The sequence below is a fragment of the Anser anser genome (assembly GCF_964211835.1).
Source record: "Anser anser genome assembly, chromosome: 30".
NCBI classification, from domain to species: domain Eukaryota; kingdom Metazoa; phylum Chordata; class Aves; order Anseriformes; family Anatidae; genus Anser; species Anser anser.
In genome coordinates this window covers 1,515,731-1,534,553 of record NC_139751.1, presented here as the reverse complement: position 1 = coordinate 1,534,553, position 18,823 = coordinate 1,515,731, and the positions used below count along the sequence as shown (strand labels likewise).

Below are 18,823 nucleotides of genomic sequence, written 5' to 3'. Positions count from 1 at the left end.
TCCGCTCCCCTACCTCCATCTCCTCACGTGTCCCCGGAGGGCTCCCTCGCCGGACCCCAAAAAAGCGGAGCCTTTGGGGCATTTTCCTCTTTTCCAGCCTTTTAGGGGCAGCCCGGGGGACCCGCCGCGCTCCTGCCCGGGGAGAAGAGCAGCTGCGGGGAAAGCCCCGCGCGGCCGCAGCCGTCCCCAGGCAGCGTCCCGCGTGAGCCATGCGAGCAGATGATGCGCGGGGAAGATGTAATGCTTGGAGCGGGCGGCTGCCAAGTCCCGATAACTCTTTTCGGAGCATGCTAGCTGGGGCTTTCAAGGGCTTTATGAATTGGCCAGATGTGGGTGGATCCCACTCCTCCCTACCAGACATCGAATTCCTGCTCCAAAACAAGAAGAGGCTGACGCTTCTTCATGCAAAGCCCCGAAGAGTTTTTCCACAAGGGTAAAAACATAAATATATATATATTTTTTCAACTCTGCTTCTTGCAAGCTTTTTTTCTGCAGAAAGTTTCCAGGAAAAAAAAGAAAATAAAAAATCGAGACACCTGACGAGTCAAGTCTGGCAGTCAGACGCGCGTTACAAAACCCTTCCCAAACGGAGGATGAACCACAACGAAAAGCAATGCACCTGAAACCAACCCGCCTGTGCACATACACCTGTGAGCAAAGCACATTATTTGGGTATTTCAAGCACATAATCCGGCACATAAATCAGAAACTCCTCGGCTGGAGCCTGTGAACAACTCACGTAAGGCCCAAGGAAGCAACCGGACCAGGGCAAGATCCTTCCCCCGCTTACTCTCGCTGGTTATTTGTGGCTCGTGACCTTTGAGTCAGACATTTAATAGCCCTCCCTGGAATTTTCTCCCCACGAACGCACGCAGCCACGCTCTGAAAACCTGTGACTCCGGGACCAACAATCTCACAGTGCACCGGGGCGTTTGCGCTGCAAGGACACGGAGCAAAACACGCTGTGCCCGGAGCTGTCACATTTTCGGTTTTTAATGCTGGCAGGGAGCCGGGAGGCGCTAGGTGGATGAAAAAAAAAAACCTTACCTACATCCCACCAAGGTATTCTCCCCATCTGGAACATAAGAGGAGGGGAAAAACAAAAATCCCTTTCACCCAGGCAGCACCAAGACCCACAGGAACTTCTCAACCCACAGCCCAGTACTGGTGCTGCTGGGGATGCTCAGAGCCGCGGGATCATGCTACACCTTCCTGCAGCATCCTTACGGCACAGAAGGCATAGGAAGAGGGCTGGGAACCCTTCAGCACGAAGTAATTCATCCGTGCTTGCTCCCGCCACATGCCAGAGGTCCGGCTGCACCTGCAGCAGGGACGCGGGCACCCCGGCTCTCCCCGAAACGCGAAGCTCCGGCGTTGGCTCGGCTCCTGCGCTGCCCCGGCGGCACGAGCGGAGCCGCACAGGTGTGTTTTCGGAGCCTCTTCCAAGGCAGCTTTTCAAAGTGCTCCCAAATCCGCACGCTCAGATCGGGCCTGCGAAGTGTTTTGCCCGCAGGGCAAAGCTGGTCAGGAGGATCCCAGGTTACCCTGCCTCGCCAAATTACCCCACAGCCCTGAATCCCATTGCCAGCCCCAAATTTCACTGTAGGCGATACTTAAACCAAGCAGCTTCCTTTTGCTCTCCCGCACGGCTCCCCAGGAGCTGGAGCAACCTGCAAACGTGCCAGGGGCTGAGCACCCTGGATGCTGCCCCCGTCCCGGGGAGTTTTAGAAGCCTTCAAAGCACCGGGGCGCGTGCACACAGAGGCAGATCGGCTCAGAAAACCTGCACAGCAAAACCTGGCGGCGGGTTTCCAGTCCAAATTGGAGACCTTTCGGTCGCAGGGATGCAGAGGTACGGAGCCAAGGGGGGAGCCGGGCGCAGGCAGGATGGAATCACGCCACGGGCAGGCAACGCAGCGGCTGCGGTTTCCCAAATAGCTGCTCACAACCCCAGCGTAAGGCATCCCCATCCCTGGCGGCTGTTCCTGTCCCGCCCTGACGTATGGCACCAGTCATGCCTATGCATGCAGGTGTGCATGTCTAAAACGAGTAAATAGCATTTTTTGGGGTTTTTCTTTTTCTTTACTAGTTTCTCTGCAGAAGGACCCCATCCCCGCGCCACTCTCCGTGTGGGCAGCAAGGGAGGACTGGCGCAGCCGGACCCCTCTGGCTGCTGTCTCCTGCCAGCAGCTGCATCCTCCCACCCACAGCAGCCATCGGCCCCATCCCAAACTAAACTGCGGCACCGGGCTCGCGGGGAGGATGCGAGGCATCCCCAGGAAGCCTCGCCACCACCGCCGTTTCCTCTGGAACCGAGGGAAATCCACCACCAAAGGGCTTCGGTGAAGGAGAGCCAAGGCTGCCTGGCGGCGCCGCGTGCTCCCCAGAGCAGCGTGGGCAGCTTCTGCTGGGGGAAACTGCCAGGAAAAGTCCTGAGCCGCACGGAAGGCGGCAGGGAATTATCCCCGCAGTGCAGCCCACCCCATCTCTGAGCTCCCCGCTCGCTTCCTTCCCACCTGAGCCCCTCGCCTGGTCCCGCAGCATCGCCCACCTCCTTCCCTTGCAGACGCAGCTGGAGAAGGGGCGAGGGCTCGCGGTGTGCTCCCAAAACCTTAAATCCTGCCAGCTCCTGCAGGCAGAGACGAACGCAGACGACGGGCAGCAGCTCCAGGCAAGCAAGTCCTCCCGCTCTGCCTCGGCTCCAGCACCCCGGCGTCCTCCGGCAGTGCCATCTTCTCCCGCAGAGCGGGCTTCTCCTGGGGGGCTCCAGCGAGAGGCAACCATCTAGCCCGGAGCCTCACGGCATCACCTCGCTCCGCCGGCGATCCCAGAGCTCCTTTGCAGAGGCTCTGGCGGCGCTCCCCGTGCCCTGAGCCCCGCTCTCGCAGCCGGCGGGTGCCGGGGCGCGCAGCAGCCCCGCGGCCGAGCGCTCGCGGGCAGCGAGCGGCACCCTGCGCACGCAGGACGCCTCGCCTCGCCGCGCCGGCTCTGGTTACATCAGCACGAGAGGATGCTGCCTCCGTGCCAAGGGAAGCAGAGGAGAGATCAAACGATTAGACGAACCGCTCCGCAATTACCAGCCCTTTGCATAAGCGGAGGAGAGCGTTCCCAACCGGTTTGGACGGCGCGCTGGCAGGCTGGGCAGCGCTCCCGTTCCGGACCCAAAGCCCGGCTGGGGGTCCCCGCTGCCACCGTCCCCTGTGTGCACAAGGGAACCGCGCAGAGCATCCCACCCAGCAGCCAAAACAGTGCGGAGAAACGCCCGAGCCCTTTAGTTTAAGCCTCCCCAGGCAGGAGCAGCCTCGCCTTGCGCTGGGTCGCTGCTGCGCCAGGGCTGTTGTCACCAGCGCTACAGCTCAGCCCACTTTTTTTTCCTTCTTTTCTTTTTTTTTTTCTGTTTTAATTGCTGCGTGCAACACAGCAAGAGCCCAGCTTGACTCATAAGCCCCCAGGGAGGAGCTCGGGGCTCACAAGCGGTGCTTTGCTTGATCTGGAATTGCTGAGACAAAAGCCTCGACTGCCACAATGCCCGCTCTCAGGCAGTGACTCCTCAAGGGGGACCTGCCTTTTAATCAGGGCCCTTCTGCAGGCTGCAGAGGAGGAAATCCCTTTGGCAAACGCTGGCCGAGGTCCAAGGCCGGGCTGGAAGGCAGATTTGGTCAGGAAAAAAAAAAAAAAAGTCAAAATAACTCATGCCCAACGCAGCGCAGAGAGCGGGCCAACAAGGAGGCAGGAGAAGCAGCGCCAGCGGTGGCTCGTAGGGGACGGGGGCAAAGAGGCACAAACGAAGTTCTCCAGAGCGCTCGATGCCCAGACAGTTAAACCACAACCAGCCAGGGCACAGCCGGGGTTACCCAAGAGCCTTGCTGCAGCGCCGACGGGCCGGGCAGTTAAGGAAGGAGGCTCTCAGGAGGGCTCTGAGGCTGGGGAGGGCCGGCGCTGCCCTACAAAGCCACGGGGAGGTGCGCGGGGTGCCCACGGAGCCGGCCGAGGACGGCTCGGAGCCCTTCGGTGTCCTCTCCAGCCATCGGAGACCGATTGGCAGCACACGGAGCCGAGCCGCGGTTTTTAGGGCAGGAGCTATTTATGTCGGAGGAAGGAAGCCGCAGCATTTTCAGTTTCCTGCACGGGTACGCTTCTGGTATCCTTCGCCGTGGGTCTGTCTAGCCCTGCCTCCCGTACCTGGGTCCTCGCGAAGAAGCTGCGGAAAACGCAACCTTTGGCTCAAAGTCGGTGCTGGTGCAGCCGGGGCAAGGCGCAGGCATCAGATCCTTCACTCAGGAGGAGGTTGAAGCGTGCTTGGGTCCAACAAACCTTTCTGCCACGCCACGGGGACGCCGGTGGCGGCCACCCAGGGCCAGCGTGGGTGCTTGCACCGAGGCGGGTGAGCCACCACGCTGAAGCTGGGGAATGCAACAAGGGCTGGAAAAGCTAAACGAGGCCAAGGCAGAGCAGGGTTTCTCCTGGATCCTGCCAGGAGAGAGCAAGGGCAGCGAGCAGCCGGAGGAGGTGTGATGGCTGCAGGATGCGGGCAGCCAAAGCACGCGGTGTAGGCACAGCGGGTGCTGCAGGACGTGCGCGCTCGGTGTTCGTGTAGAGGCACTGCCCCGAGAGTTAACCCGGGTTAATCCCGCTGCTGAGCTGCTCGAGCACGGGAAGAAAAGGAGAAGATAATAAACAAAGCCCTGGCGAGCCCCTGAGCCTAACCTCAGACACCAAGGAACCAGCGCACGCGTTGGGATTCGAGACTTGGGCGCTGCCCAGGCTCGGAGCTGGTGTCAAAACCCACATCCCCACCCAGGACCCCAAAACTCACTGTACAGCCAAGCCCCTCGCTGGGCACACGCTGCAGAGCCGCACCCAGCCCCAGCGACGAGGCTGCCCGGGGCTCCAGCACCCGCACGGGACCTTTGCGGCCCGGCGGGCACGGCCACCGCCAGACGTCACCGCGTGTCCCCGTGCACCGCGTGCGCGTCCCCGGGCCGAGCGCGGCGCAGGCTGGCGGCGGCTCTCAGATCTCCTCTCCCAGCAGCGGCGGAGCCGGGCGCAGCCACCACACCCTTGCAGTTCTCACGGGCAAGTACGAACCTTGGCAAAGCCCTCGGCCCGCTGGCAGCCGGCTCCATCAGGCTCATTAAGTGCAATTAAGCCAGAGTGGGTATTTCCCCCCCCCCCCCGACACCTCCTCCTCCTTTTGGGGATATTGCTTTTAGACAAAATAAACAGGGAGGCTTTGCGTGGGCTCGGGCAGGTGGCTGGCACCCAGGCCCCGCGCAGCAGCAGGTGGAAACGCCGAGGTCTCTGCAAACAGGGACGTGCAAGACCATAACGAAGCTCACACCCCGGCGCATTCATTTGTAAAAGCAGGGAAAGGCTCCTGCCTAAGCCTAAAGTGACGTTTTATTGCATCAGCTCCCGCTGCATCGCTTCTAAGCTGCTTTACAGAATAATCGCCGTCCCCTTGCTTTCGCCGTGCTCAAAAGCCACGAAAATGGAGAGGGAGAAGGGGACGAGGGCCCTGCGCGCCTCCTCCTCCTCCTCCCCGGCGGATCCGGCGGCAGGGCAGCCGACGCCAACATGCACGAGAGGACGCGTGTGGCCGGAGCGTCAGTGAGGCTAAAAACACGCAGGCAAGGCCGTCACGCCGACCCCCGGGGACCGGCAGCGCTTTGACGAGCCCGGAGACCGTCGGCGTTTCGTGCTAACGCAAGGAGCTGGCTCCGACGGCCGCCAAGGAATTGCTCCATTGCCCTGGCACCGCCGCGCGCCTCCTGTCAGCGGGAAAAGCCTGGAGCTCCCGGGATTTCTGGCAGGTTACGCGGGCTGGCCCCGACCCTGGGCTTCGTCAAGCGTTCGGCGGCGCATGCTGGGTGCCGTGCACCAGAGGACACGGCGCGAGGAGGACGCGGCCGCCGCGCTGCGTCCCGATTCCCCACGGGACGAGCAAAGCAGAGAGCCCAGAGGGATCCTTAAAGCTTTCCGCTCCGCTACGTCAAAAACCAGCCGTCCTGCTCCGTGCTGGGGCTGTCCCGGCGCAGACTCGACGTGAGCACGTGCAAGGGGCTGAATTTGGACTCTCCCGGCTGTCCTGGGGTGATCCCAGCTGAGCACACGTGCTCCAGTGAGAGCGGGGCTTTTCCCGGTTTGGCTGCTACCAGGACTTGATAACCACCCCGGTAAAACTGGCAAAGCTCTCCCGTGCAGCCAAACCCTCAGATGCGTCACGGGCGATGCCTCCACGTCTGGACAGCGGCAGAGGTGTGGCCGCGCTCTGACGAAGATCTTTGCTTCAAACGTTTGGGGTTTACTGGCGTTAGGAGGGCCGAGCCGGAGCAAATATAGATCATTTCCCATCTTAATTCTGCTTTCACTTCCTGGCACGTGGGAGCCCAGCCTCCTCCGGCACAGCAAGCCTTGACTTTGCATGCCCACAGCAGCCAGAGCAGTGCAAAAAAAAAAAAGCAGGAGGGGTTTTGCAGCAATTCTGCGCAACCATCAGAGCTTTGTCCACAAGACAAAGAACTAAAAACACCCCCCCAAAAAAAACAGACTACCTTTCAAAGGCCGTATTTCTTCATCTCAACGAGGTGACCTTCCCATTTCCACTGCACACCTCGTAATGGTTTCAGAGGCGCCTACTCATGGGCCACCGACTGCATGCGGATTATCCTCCCACCCCTGCCCCGACACCTCCACCCGCACATCCACAGCAAAGCGCGGCGCCCGGGGAATTTCTAACGTTAGGATCCCACTTTGCCTTCCCCAGATACCTTACGTTGAGAGCCAACAGCATCCCAACAGCCTCAAGCGGCCGCTGGGAACGAAGGCCGGGGAGGCAGCAGCAGCATCTCCTGCAGCACCGGGGCCGCGACGCAGCAGCCCCTCGACCTGGGCGGAGCGGGTCGGCGCGTCCCGAGCGCAGCGGTTGTGCCTGTTGCACAACCAGCAGCCAGCAAAATCCTCTCCCCTCCCCGCGTCCCTTTGAGGCAAAAAGGAAGAAGGCTGGAAACATCCTTCCTCTCCTCCGGACAATGCGATGGAAATAGCACGGGAGGAGCGGCGGAGGCAGCGGCGGCTCCGCGAGGCTCCGGTGCCTGGCCAGCGGCAAGGACCGCGCGCGGCCGACGGTTTCCTGCCATTGTCCCGGCCGCGGCCAAGCCCTGCGCAGCTGCACCCGGCCTGGAACAGCGAAAACAGGACCCTCGAGGCCAAAGTCATCTCCACTGCGATTTAGGGGCAGAAGGGAGGTGAGACACACAGCCAAAACTGCCCCAAAGCGCAAACCCACGGCCCCGTCTGCACTCGGACCGGCCAGCGCTGGGATAAACCCCGCTCCCGAGGCTGGTGGGATTTTCTGTTGCACAATTAAAAAAAAAAAACACTAAGACAGCAGCTCTCCTTTCCTCGCACCCAGTCCAGAGGAAAGAACAAGGCCCCCAGGGAGCAGGTTCCACGCTAAAATCCTCACTTTCTGCTCCAAAGGCGTGGGGCGCTCACATCCATCCCCATCCGGCGCGCACGGCGCCGGCTGGAAAACCCTGCCGGCAACCGAGCCCGGCGCAAACCCGTCCTGCCCGCGGCTCGAACGGGTGAGAAAGGAAGACGAGCGTCGTGCCGGCAGCGCTGGGCTCCGCATCCCTGCTGCCTCTGCCCAGCCCGAGCCCCCCGTACCTGCTGCGAAGGGGGCCCAGGCACTTCTACAGCAGACGCCGCTCGCCGAGCCGCTGGCGTCGCGCCCGAAGCCCGGCCGCGCAGGGAGCGCCGCGAGCCCAGCTGCTCCGCTCCCCGAAGGTTCCCAAGAGCATTTTTGCCCCGCCGACATGTTAAAAATAGAAAGCGAGCGGTATTGTTGCCCTGCAAGCAAATATAGAAAGTTTACATCCTCGCCGCTAAAAAATCTACGCGGCAGAGCCTACTGCGGAGCACGTAACTTGGGAAATCAGCACAACATCCTTAAGAGTATTATACGTTACAGTGACGCACTGCAGCGTTCAAGTGCCAGTGGTAAACTTGCCTTCCCCCTCCTCTCGCTTCCCTGGTTTTTTTTTTTGGTTTTTTTTTTTTTTTCAGGCTTTTGTGCATCCGCCACAGGCCGCCCGCTTGCGCTGGCCTCCGAGCAGGGTGAGCAGGCTCGCACGGCACTCCCGCAGAAGAACGCGCTGCCCCGGTGCTGCCCTCGCAGCTGGGAAAGCGAGCACGAGCCAAGCTGGGAGGGGACTTGTCACCGGCCTCCCTTAACGCTTTCCAGCTCCGGCTGCCGCGGGGAAGGCGGCAGCGCCGTCCCTACGGCGCGGGGAGAGGAGGCGGCCGGGGGCTCCGTCCCTGCTCCAGCTTCCGAAGGGTGAAAAACCCCTTTGCAGGCTCCCCGCAAAGCCCCGAAGGGAGAAGCCACCGGTGACCCCAGCGGCAGGAGGGCGGCCGAGCTTCCCCATCCATCACCCCTGCTGACTCAGGAGGGAGGGGGCCTCAGCCCGAGCCTCATTCTTGGAAAGGGAAGATTTCTACGCAAGCTCGGCTTTTCCATGAGTGTTTGTGCTAACGCGCCGCACCGCTCCCACCCAGCTGGGACCGGGCTCGAGATCCGATTTCGTTTTTTCGAAAAAAAATCACACGGGAGATGAGGAATGCATCAGGTCACCTCCAGCCCCAGGCAGAAACCCCGGGTTCTTCTGCAAAGGCGGCTTTAGGAGAGCCATTTAGGAGCCATGGGCTGGGGCTGTCCTTCCAGCAGCTCCCCGGAGAGCTGCTCCACGTGGAGATGCACCGCCGGGACCACAGCATCGCCGCAGAGGGGTGGAGAACTGGGTGGGCAGTGCTTTCGAGAGGACGGTGCCTCCAAGAGGTACCTGGAGAGGCACAGCAAAGCCCGAGCGGGGACAGCAGCGAGTCCGTGCCGCATCCCCCCGAGCAGCCCCCAAGGACCTGCTGGATGCAGCCCGTGCCCACCTCCCCAGGGGCAGGAGGCTGAAGGCATCGGGGTCGAGACACCGCCACCATCCCCAAAACACCTCCCGCTCCTTGCTGCGGCAGCGAGGCCGCAAACAAGACTCGTGCGGATGCGGCGAACGGACCGAGCATGACTCCCTTCACCCCCCCCCCCCCTTCTCCCCAAAACAAAACACACACCCAGAAACAGAAGGAAACCAGGCAGGAAAAACCCGACGGTCATTCGACAACTATTTCAAGCCTCCCCGCTCCCAGGAGGGAGCCGGTCTGTCTCCCACCACGTCCCCTCCGGCCGTACCGGAGCTGCCCCGTGCCCCCCACCACGATCCCGTGCCAGCTGCCGGTGGGCTGGTGTGTGGGGGCCGCTTTCTCCTCGTTTCGTACCGTGCACATCTCAGCTGGCATTTCAGCCCAAAGCCAGCGCCAGATTGCTCTCTGCTGAGCCAACGCGCTTGGAAATGCATGACGACTCGAGCAGATTAATTGGAAACACAGCCCGGGTGTTGCAATCCCAGGAATGACTCCAATTTCAGGAACAAATGTTTTCATCTCAAACTGGGAGCAGTCACCCAAGTGGAAGGGCGCATTTTTGTTGCTGTAGCTCACCCCTCCCCTGGCGTGCGGGCGGTGGGAAGGGAGCAGCATCGCGCCCCGACGGGGCGGCTGCGCGGGCGCTCGCGTCGCCAGGAGCTGCTGCTGCTGCTGCAGGGATTCCTGATGCTCCCAGCCAGCTCCAGAGAGGGACGGCTGAGTTTTGCCCATGTCTTCTCTCCTGTTGTTCCTGCCACGGTCCGCGGCTCTCTCTACCAGCAAGGTGGGAGAACAGGAGGTGCCGGGGGTTCCTGCTGCGGGTCCCAGGTCCCCAAGGGTGGCCGCAGGGCGAGCAGAATCCTGCTGTGGCTCCGTGAGCATCCCGTGGGCGATGCTTCCAGCTCCTGCCCGGGTGGCTTCCCGAAAGGCCGCTTCCCCGACCCAAAGCCCCAGCAGGACCTGCTCCACCACGTCGGCCATACTCACACGCGGAAACTCTCCCCCCGAAGGACAGCCTGCCCGAAGGAGAGTCCCCATGGTGCTTCTGCTGAAGGACACGGGCTCCGAGAGCTCATGGATCCCCTCCTTGGTCCCACAGCCCACGGAGGTGACTTCTGCCCTACGTCGAAGGCGCGGTGCCCGCCCAGCCCGCCACGCCAAGCACACCTGGGCAGCGCCGGGGGAGACGCTGCTTCCCAGCTCAGCTCTCCGAAGCCAAGCCCAGAAGCAGCTCAAGGAAAAAGGGGACCTATTCCCGCGGGGAAGGTCCTGGGCCGAACGTGCCAGAGGCTGAAAATAAATCCCCCCAGGACCAGTCCCTCCACCTGGTGGCAAGCCATTCCCCTGCTCCCCTCTCATTCCTCCCCCTCCACAGCAGTCGCTCTCCCCCTTCCAGGAGTTTCGCCATCGGTTTTTGCCAGCCCCTTTTTTTTTTTGCTCAACGCTGCTCCCTGCCAACCTCCCATGCTCTCTTAGGTGGTCCCTCCGCAGCCGAGGCAGCTCTTGAACTCGCGCTCTCCCTTGGCTGCCAAAACCAAAGAGCTCCTCCACGGCTCGGCAGCTGCGCAGCGGCTTCTCCTGCAGCTGAAGGTGATAAGGGAAGAAGAAAAGCTGGTCCGTCCGCCCGCAGGGCCCTGGCAGGGAAGGCAGCCCCGAGATCCCGCTGCCAGGGCTCCTGCAACCCAAGAAAAACTGTGTGGGCTGCGGAAAGGGCACGAGGCTGCTGCGGGAGAAAAAAAAAAAAAAACAAAAAACTGCACGCCGAGAGCCCAGGGACGGGCTCGGGGAGCCGCCAGCTTGCTCGGCTCCTGCGAGCCCGCACGTGTGGTTAGCAAGCACCCAAGTGGGAAGGAGGGAGCGGAGGTGCTGCGGCTGCTTTTGCCGATCCCCCCGCCTGCTGCAGAGAGACGTGGGAGCAAGGCCTGGGTGAATTCCTGCTTTGGCAGGGGCGCAGCGGGAGACGGTCCCACGCGGAGCGGCAGGGACCCGGAGCGAGCAAGCCCAGCCTGCCTCGCGCAGCCTGGACAGAGGACGGGATTTCGGCTGGATAAAAAGCGTTTTAACCTTCCCGGAGAGCTCAGCTCCTGCAGGTCCCATTTCTGCTGGCTTCTCCTCCTCCACCAGCTGTTTGGCCTCCCTCTTCGGCAAAGCCTGCCAGAGCTGGAGCCGGACCCGAGAGCATCGCGGACACGGCGGCTTCTCAGCATCCCGCTGCTGCACAGACAGCCCAGGGCTACGCAAACCCTTCCTGAAGCCCCCAGCCCCGGTCCAGCTCTAAACCCGCTGACCCCAGCCCTAAACCCAATTCCCTTCTCAGCCATTGCTCTTTTTTTCTGCGTGAAAGCCGCGGTTCTTGGCCAGAGCTCTGGGTTTTGATTTGTATTCACTGCCATAAAGCCCCTAGCCCCTTTCTTTGTCGCTGCCAGGCAGCGGAGCTGCAAGCCCCACCACACCGAGACGCCCTCAGCCCCGCACCCTGCCCACGTGGGACACCCTCCAGCCAAGGCAATCCCAGCGCACTCTTCCATCGAGGCTCTTGAAAACGTGTCAGATGCCAACACAACGCACAAACCCACTGGAAACTATTCGCCCGCGACCAAACCCTTGCATCAACTCCACGCAAGCCGTAGCTTTTCTGCAATTAATTTAGATATTCCGACAAAATGAAACCACCAGGTTTTGTAACGAGATACCACTTAGGGAGCTTCGCTCGTTCCAGAGCCTGCTGTGAGATCTGTGTTTGGGACACCCCTCTCTCTCCAACCAGACCATCTTTTATCCTAATGCTGAACACACAACGCGAGCGACCAGCAGCATGCAGCCGGTCCCCTCTCCTCTAACCTGGGCTCTCAGCATCAGCAGGGGCAGCTCCGGCAAAGCCTCGGCGCTCGCTCCCGTGGTCAGCGATGCCCAAGAGCTGCTGAGCAGAGAGGAAGACGAAAGCTGCGTGGACGGAGGGGAGAGCTGCTGGGTTTTGCAAGGATGTCCTCGGGCAGGCAGCAGCGCTGGGAGGCCTCCTCCGGCAAGCCAGCAGATAAGGCAGCGAGAGGGAGGACATGCAGATCCGTGCAGATCCAGCACACGCCCAAGCTCACACCAGACCCAGCCCACAAATCCTTCTGCAAGCTCCCCTGTCCCACCTCCAGATGTGCCAGCACCCCATCCTACACCCCGCGTCCCTCCCAGGCTTCTCGGCGCACACGCCCTCCACCTTCTTGGCTCGCTCGGCGGATTGTCCCAGACACGTCTGCGTGGTGTGAAACGGCCCCGGCGTGCCAGCACCCCAGCCTCTCCAGCAGGGAAGCAGCCAAGCGCTATCACTTGTTCCCATCGCTGTCGCAGGCCATCACCCAGCCTGGGCTCCTGCAGGAGGCAGCGAGCCTCCACCCAGGCAGCAAAGTGACTCGGGAGCAAGCTAGACCCAACGAGACATCCAGCAAAGTCCCACCAAGACCGAAAAATAAATAAATAAATAAATAAAAATCCTTCCAGTTCCTCGAGCTTGATTGATCTTTCAAGGGCTCGTTTCCATCGCCGTGCCAAACACCTCAAGGCACGAGCAGAAAAGCAGCCAGGAAAAGCGACGGGAGCCGCGGGGAGACTCGGAGCTCTCCAGGCAGGGAAGGAGCGGGGCTCCAGCCCATTCTCCAGGGCCTCCTTTTTGCTGTGATTTGACACAAGGAGAGATCAGACGTGGCGCTGCTAGGACGGTTCACTGCAGAGGGACAGGGCCAGCACCCAAATTGCAAGCTGGCCTCTGTCCCCACCGCTTCGGCCCCTTTGTTTGGATACCTTGAGGCTCCTTTTGACTCCAAGCTCCAGCACCGTCCCTTCCTTCAAAGCAAATACTCCGTTTTGGTCGGTGTGAGGCTCTTCCGACGAGCCTCGGCCCTTTCTGAAATAGACAATGCTTGAGTCTGGAGCTCCCGAGGCGATGGCACCTCCCTACGCCTCACCGGTGGCCCAGCCCTGGCGTCGCTCACGAAGCACGGACTCAGCGCAGCCTTCGATCCTGCCCAGGGATTTTCGAGGACCCAGAGTCACCGTGGCATCGCCCCGTCAGGACCAGCACCACCTCTCCTGGCATCTCAGCTCCTGCTGACGGGTACGGATGCTGTTGATCCACAACTGGGAAACCAGCAGGAGGCACACACGGTCCCGCGAAGCAGGCAGGGCAGAGCTAAGCTGCAGGCACATCTTTTCTGCTCCGCAGCATCCACATCGGGAGCACTTCGCAGCCACAAACCACCGGCACAGTGCCCCTGGTCTGGGTCGTGCTCCCGAGGAAGGACCCAGCCGCGGTATTTACAAAGCTAACGAGAAGCACGGAGGTGGCAGCCGGCTGCCCGGCTCCTTACGGCTCCTACCTGTCCGTACAGGGCTCCTCAGGTTGCTGCTCGCCTCCCAGCCGAGGCTGCATTGCAGCAAGCCCTCCTGGTGACAGACAAGAGGCAGAACCACCACCCCTGCGTGGTTCCAACCCGCTGCCGGTGACTTATTTTCAATCGGAGCGAGCGCACGGAGGTGCGACCGGGGTGCCAAAGCGTGTCTCCAGCCCCCTGCGATCAGCATGGCAGGTCGGGGGGCCAGGGGGGCTCCTTCTGCAGTACCCTTCCCTGCAGACGGTTAGCATCTCTGCATCTGCTAACCCTCCTGGAGACGAGCAGAGGGGGTATTGGCACCCGCCACCTTGTCCTCCAGGGTGTCCCACAAACCGCAGCTGGGCCGTTGCACAGGTCACACGCAGCTGGGAGGCATCTGCAGCTATCGGCCCACCGTCCCCCTGCTCCTACAGCAGGGCAGCTCGCAGCAATCCAGAGCTTTTCCCGGCCTCAGCTGTCGTTCTGCCGCTTCACTTCCACTGAGAGACTCAGAAAAAATGCAGAAACAGCCTCTGAGACGCGCACGCGGGGCTGACCTGCACCAGAATTCCTCAGCCCCCTTGTTTGACCTGGGCTATACGTGACGGTGCCCTCGCCGTTTCCCAGTCAGCCCTGAAAAATAAAACCCCGGGAGCCCGACGGCAGGGCAAGATCCAAACCCACCGGCTGCAGCTGGGATGCATCTGCCAGGGCAGACATTTCAGCAGCACCAACCCCACCACGGGCATCCTAACAGCAAAGCCCGTGTCGAAATCCCCCACAAAAGCATTCGCGCTGTGGCGAGGCCGTGCCAGCGACGGTTTAATCGGTGCCAATTTCACAACCGCTGACAAACGAGGAGCTTACCAAAAGCCCTTCCTGCCATTCCCGGGAGCTTGAAGACTCCGAGCCGCGCGCTGAAGCTACCCAAAAGCTACCGGAAAAGTGAACCCGCAGCCTAAAGACGACAGACGGCATCTTCCAGCCACGCAAAGCGTGCTTCAGCACAAACCGACACGCGTCCAGAGACCTTTCTTCTGCAGGATTTCAGCTCAAAGGCCCAAATCCTCCAAACGCAACAGGAGGAGCCAAGGGCACCCCGCATAAGCTGGTTCCCAGCCCGGGATGCGCCCCGGCCCCGGCATGCCCACGTTGCTCCAAGCATCTTTGAAAGCTGCAGCCAGCTGAACCCAGCGAGAACAAACCTCAGCCGGGTCTCACCTTGAGCATCTCCAGATTTTGGGGGCACGGCTCGGCCCTATAAGTGCTTCCCTAGGGCAAAAGCAGGCTTGGCGAGCACCGAAGCCCAGCTCGGGTGCACCCAGGAGGCTGCGCACAGGTGCTCCGCGCCCATACAGGTGTACGACTTGGATGTTTGCCTTCCTGGGTGTTTATCTTCGGGCCGTGTCTGCACACAAACTTATCTCCGAGAGGAGGGGTGTGTTTCTCCTGCACATACTGTTATCTCGAGGGATGTGGGCTTCCTCCAAGGCAAACGCCGCGTGCGCGCCCCGCGGCTCGGTGTCAGCGCCGCTGCGGGTGCCAGTGCTGGGGTTCCTGCTCCTCCCCGGCTCAGCCCCAGTCCTCTTCTACCACCGAAGTGCGTGGCAAAGAAAAATACGGCGGCTTGAACACGGGAGGGAGGTGTGGGAAGGATGGAGCAGGGAGAAAGGATGGCAGGATCCTAACTGAAGTGCGCCGACCCCATCTGGATACGTCCGGGGTCTCCCCACAGCTGTTGACAGAATCACCCCGAAGAACCCTGTTTTTTTCCTATAAATGTCTCCTCTCTCATCACCACCCCAGCACTCCAGTTTGCAGAGGGGACAAATAACTCGGCCATTCCTAACGCTGCTCAAACACCGCGAAGATGGGGACCCTGCTCCACACCACCCAGCACATCCTCGCCACCGGACCGGTCCCAGCGCAGAGAGGGGTTCTCCCTGCAGCCACCCCAAGCCACCACCAGCCCTGTCCACGCACGAAGGGCCTGATTTGCTGTCCCATCCCCGCAGCATCATTTCTGAAGGCCTCCACTCCTGTCTCCACGCGTGCTGGCACTGCTTGGCTTCGCAGCGCCCAGCTTCAGGCTGCGCCCCGTCATCCCCCATCGCCCCGCTGCTTCCCCGTCGCTCCACTCCTCTCCAAAACCCCGGGCAGGTCTGCTCCAAGCCTCCCGGACAGCCCTTGGGACGTTGCCTTTCTTCACCACGCCAGGATACTGAGTCACGCTCAGCCTCCCCGCGGCCCGAGCCCGCGTCCACGCGCTTCTTACCCGAGCGGCTCCGTCCCCGGGCTCCGCGGCGCTGAACCTGCCGCAGCCGGGAAACCCAGAGCCTCCTCTTCTGGCAGAGCTCCCGAGCGAGCAGTTTGGGCAGCCGCTGCCTCAGATCTGCCCGCTCCCCTCTAATTCGCCCGAGAGCCCTCGGCCTCTCAATGCCCGCAAGTTCAGCTGCCATGGGCTGTGGGAAACCTCAGCTTTGGAAACGCTGCGCTGACACTGATGCAACCCCGCAGACATTCCTCGTCCGGAGCTGCTGGTAAGGGGGAGAAGGGGATTAAGCAGCCGGGGCTCCTGGCTGACCCTTGCTGCAGGCGGTCGGGGCTGTAACCCTACCTCTTCCCTCTCTCCCCCCCCCGCCTCGGCCCCATCCCTCGGCTCGCTCGGTCCCTGCCATTCCTCCTCCACCAGCTCGCCGCTTCCGCGCGCCGCACGTCTTCCGCCACCATCTGGGCTCCATTTAGGGGAGCTGATGTTTTTCGCAGGGCTGTAATCTAAACTTTGGTATTGAGTTTACATCTCGCATACCAGCGTCTCACCGCTGAGCCTGGCCACGCCGGACGGGGTGTCTGGGCTGCCGGGCCCCGTCCTGCCGCGGGAGGACGCGGCATCTCTGCAGCAACACGTACCTGCGAACCACGCCGCCCTGAGCGCAGGAGAAGGACCGAGAACCGTGGATCTGCGTGCACAAACCCGCTGCGGAGCCAGTGAGGCACTGACCCTGCCAGCGGGCACGAGGCTGGGAACCAGGGCAGCTTCCCCTGGGAGCACAGGGAGGCTGCAGATGGGAGTCAGAGCTCTAAATCAGCGTTATCCAGCCTCCATCTCCAGCAGCAGGAAATTCTCTTAATTTTTTTTGCCTTAACCCCTACCCTTATCTCCCTCCAAACAGCGCGGAGCCTTTCAGAAGAGTCGGGCCCCGCAAGGAGCATTTCTCAGAGCGGGGATGGAGGACGCCCTTTGGAGAGCAGGGCGCGGACACGGGGGCTTCAGAAAAGCAGGCACCGCAGCATCGTGAGGCTTGCTGCTGCTCTGCTTCACCCACACCGAGCAGACACGGCCTTCAAAGCCAAGTTCTCCTCGGTCTCCACCACCAGCTGCCGGGGGAGCTGGAGATGGGAGCACAGGAGCAGGTCGGGGACCCCACAGCCAGGGGTCTCTCAGCAGGGCGACACCGCTGAGCTCGTAGGCAGCTGCAGGGGCAGAGGTGGGACAGCAAGAGCTGTGCTCCCCGGACACCTCGTTGGACACTCCCAGGAGAGCAACCACGGTGCTCTGAAGCCAGAAAACACAGCTACGGTGCCGCATCTCCAAAAGTGCTGGCGTGACAGCTCACCTGCGACAGCCCCCGGCCCCGGCCCCTCGCCCCCAGCCCAAGGGCCAGCTCTGCTCTTCATCCGGACGGCCAAGACGTGGCTCGACCCCACGGATCCACGTGGCCGAGCCAAACCCCAAACCGACTGTTTTCATCCTTGGACTTTTCAGGTGGGATTTAGCCATCTGGGGACGCCAGGGCTCGGCAGGACTGCGGTGCCTGCGCTCACCTCCGGCAACGGCAGAGCCTTGAAGGTGGAAGAGGGACGACGTGGGAGTTGTTCCAGGTGAATTACGATCAAGATTCAATCCGGGAGCGTCCAGCTGACGAGGACGGGGTCACAGCCAGCACACGGCCAGGCACGGATTCTCATAACACAACCGAGAGCTTCACAGTGACAAATCCAGCGGGGACTTGTGCCCCATCCGCCTACCAGCTCAAAAATCGGGTATAGGCAGAAAAGCCAAGCCCTGCCTGAGCACACTTGCTCCAAGGAGGCCGAGCAGCTGAGACCTGGTCTGTCATACAAGAAAAGCAGGTTCCAGCCCCAGCTCCGTGAGGGTTGTACAAGCCCTGTTTGCTTTCCCTGCGCTGGGGCACCGGGAGCACGAGCCTCCTCCCAGAGCAGCGGCCGTCGCCGCTCGAGGGCAAGGCCAGCTCCGGGGAGCACCAAGGACTCCTGCAGGACCGAAGCACCGTGGCACCCCCGTCCCTCCGTCCCAGGACACGGTGCCGGGCGTGGGATGCGACAACCCAGAGGGTTTTGTTTTGTTTAAAAAAAAAAAAAGGGGAAATTTCAAGCAGCTCCCAGGAGCTTGCCACCGCTGCGGTCGCGTATCGAAGCCCGCTGGTTCATCCCAGCCACCCCACTGCTGCTGGCGAGCCCTTTGTGACGGTCAGGCAGGGCAAGAGGAGAAACCCAGCCTCATCTGGTGTGCCAGAAGTCGGGGCCAGCGGGAGGAAGGCGAGCAAACACCGTCCCATTGAGCTCAGCAAAACACCGAGTCCCCACCTTAGGGCCAGAGGAAAACTTTGCAGGCACGAGCCCAAGGCTTATCTGCTGCTCCCCTCCCTTCTCGCACATTTCTGGGATTAAACCAACACCGCTTATCTCCGAATCCCGCCTTTGGAACCGGCACAGCCACGCCACAGCTCCCGCAGCGCTGCCGCTCGGCTGGGGAGCCCCGAGGACAGCAGCAGCAGCCCAGGCGCCACCTCTGCAACAAAGGCGCTGCCCGTCCTCCAGGAGCATCCCTGCCCGGCCCAGCACCACGCTCTGCAGCCACCAGCCCCCGCTTTCACGCGGGATTTAACCACTCCAAGCATCCTACGGGCTGGATTTCCTCGGGAACTGTAGGAAAACCAGCGTGGAAAGGGAGTTAATCCGGAGTCGTGCTTCATAACCAAGCGTGGGGGAAAGCTCAGAAGCCCGCGGAGGAATTCGCCAAGGCCCAGGGCAGCAGGGCCAACCCATTAAGCACTGAACCCATTAAGTACCGAACCCATTAAGCACCCGCCACTGGAGGAGAAGTTCCTCAATGAGGAGCCTCCGTGCCCTCCAGGCAGGCTCCTGCAGCAGTTGCACAGCTGTCCCGGCTTCCCAGGACAGATAAGGCTCAAATGATTCATTCACTCGAAACCTTTATTTGTTCTTGCTTACCCAGAAGGAGCCAGCAGCTGCTAATGCTAAACTGGGACAGCTCCCAAGCCCAGACAAAAGGCCTGCAAAGGCGGCTTTAAGGAGGAACCGATCGTTCAGAAAAGCGATCCTCGAAGAGGGAGCTAGAAAGAGGGAGCGCAGCGCAGCGCAGGGGGAAGAGGAAGCCAGAAAGCACCTAAAAATAAGTTTTCAAAAAAGCAGCCAGGCACAGGACAAAGGCCTCGCCTGCA

General features: G+C 61.5%; 1 protein-coding gene across 9 annotated transcripts in view; it reads right to left on the bottom strand.

The window, feature by feature from the left end:
* The window catches only part of HDAC7 (histone deacetylase 7), an 80,461-nt gene that overhangs the window by 20,454 nt on the left and 41,184 nt on the right, over nt 1-18,823 (bottom strand). The window contains exon 1 of one of the 9 annotated variants that reach the window (XM_083814098.1): nt 7,672-11,768. The exons of 6 other annotated variants lie outside the window; for them this stretch is intronic. In XM_083814098.1, coding sequence (XP_083670224.1) covers nt 7,672-7,822 — 151 coding nt within the window. In that variant the 5' untranslated portion in view covers nt 7,823-11,768. Of the gene's footprint in view, nt 1-13; nt 2,505-2,551; nt 5,143-7,671; nt 11,769-18,823 lie in introns of those variants that run through there. 2 more of the 9 variants (XM_083814108.1, XM_083814099.1) reach the window with 2 other exon arrangements.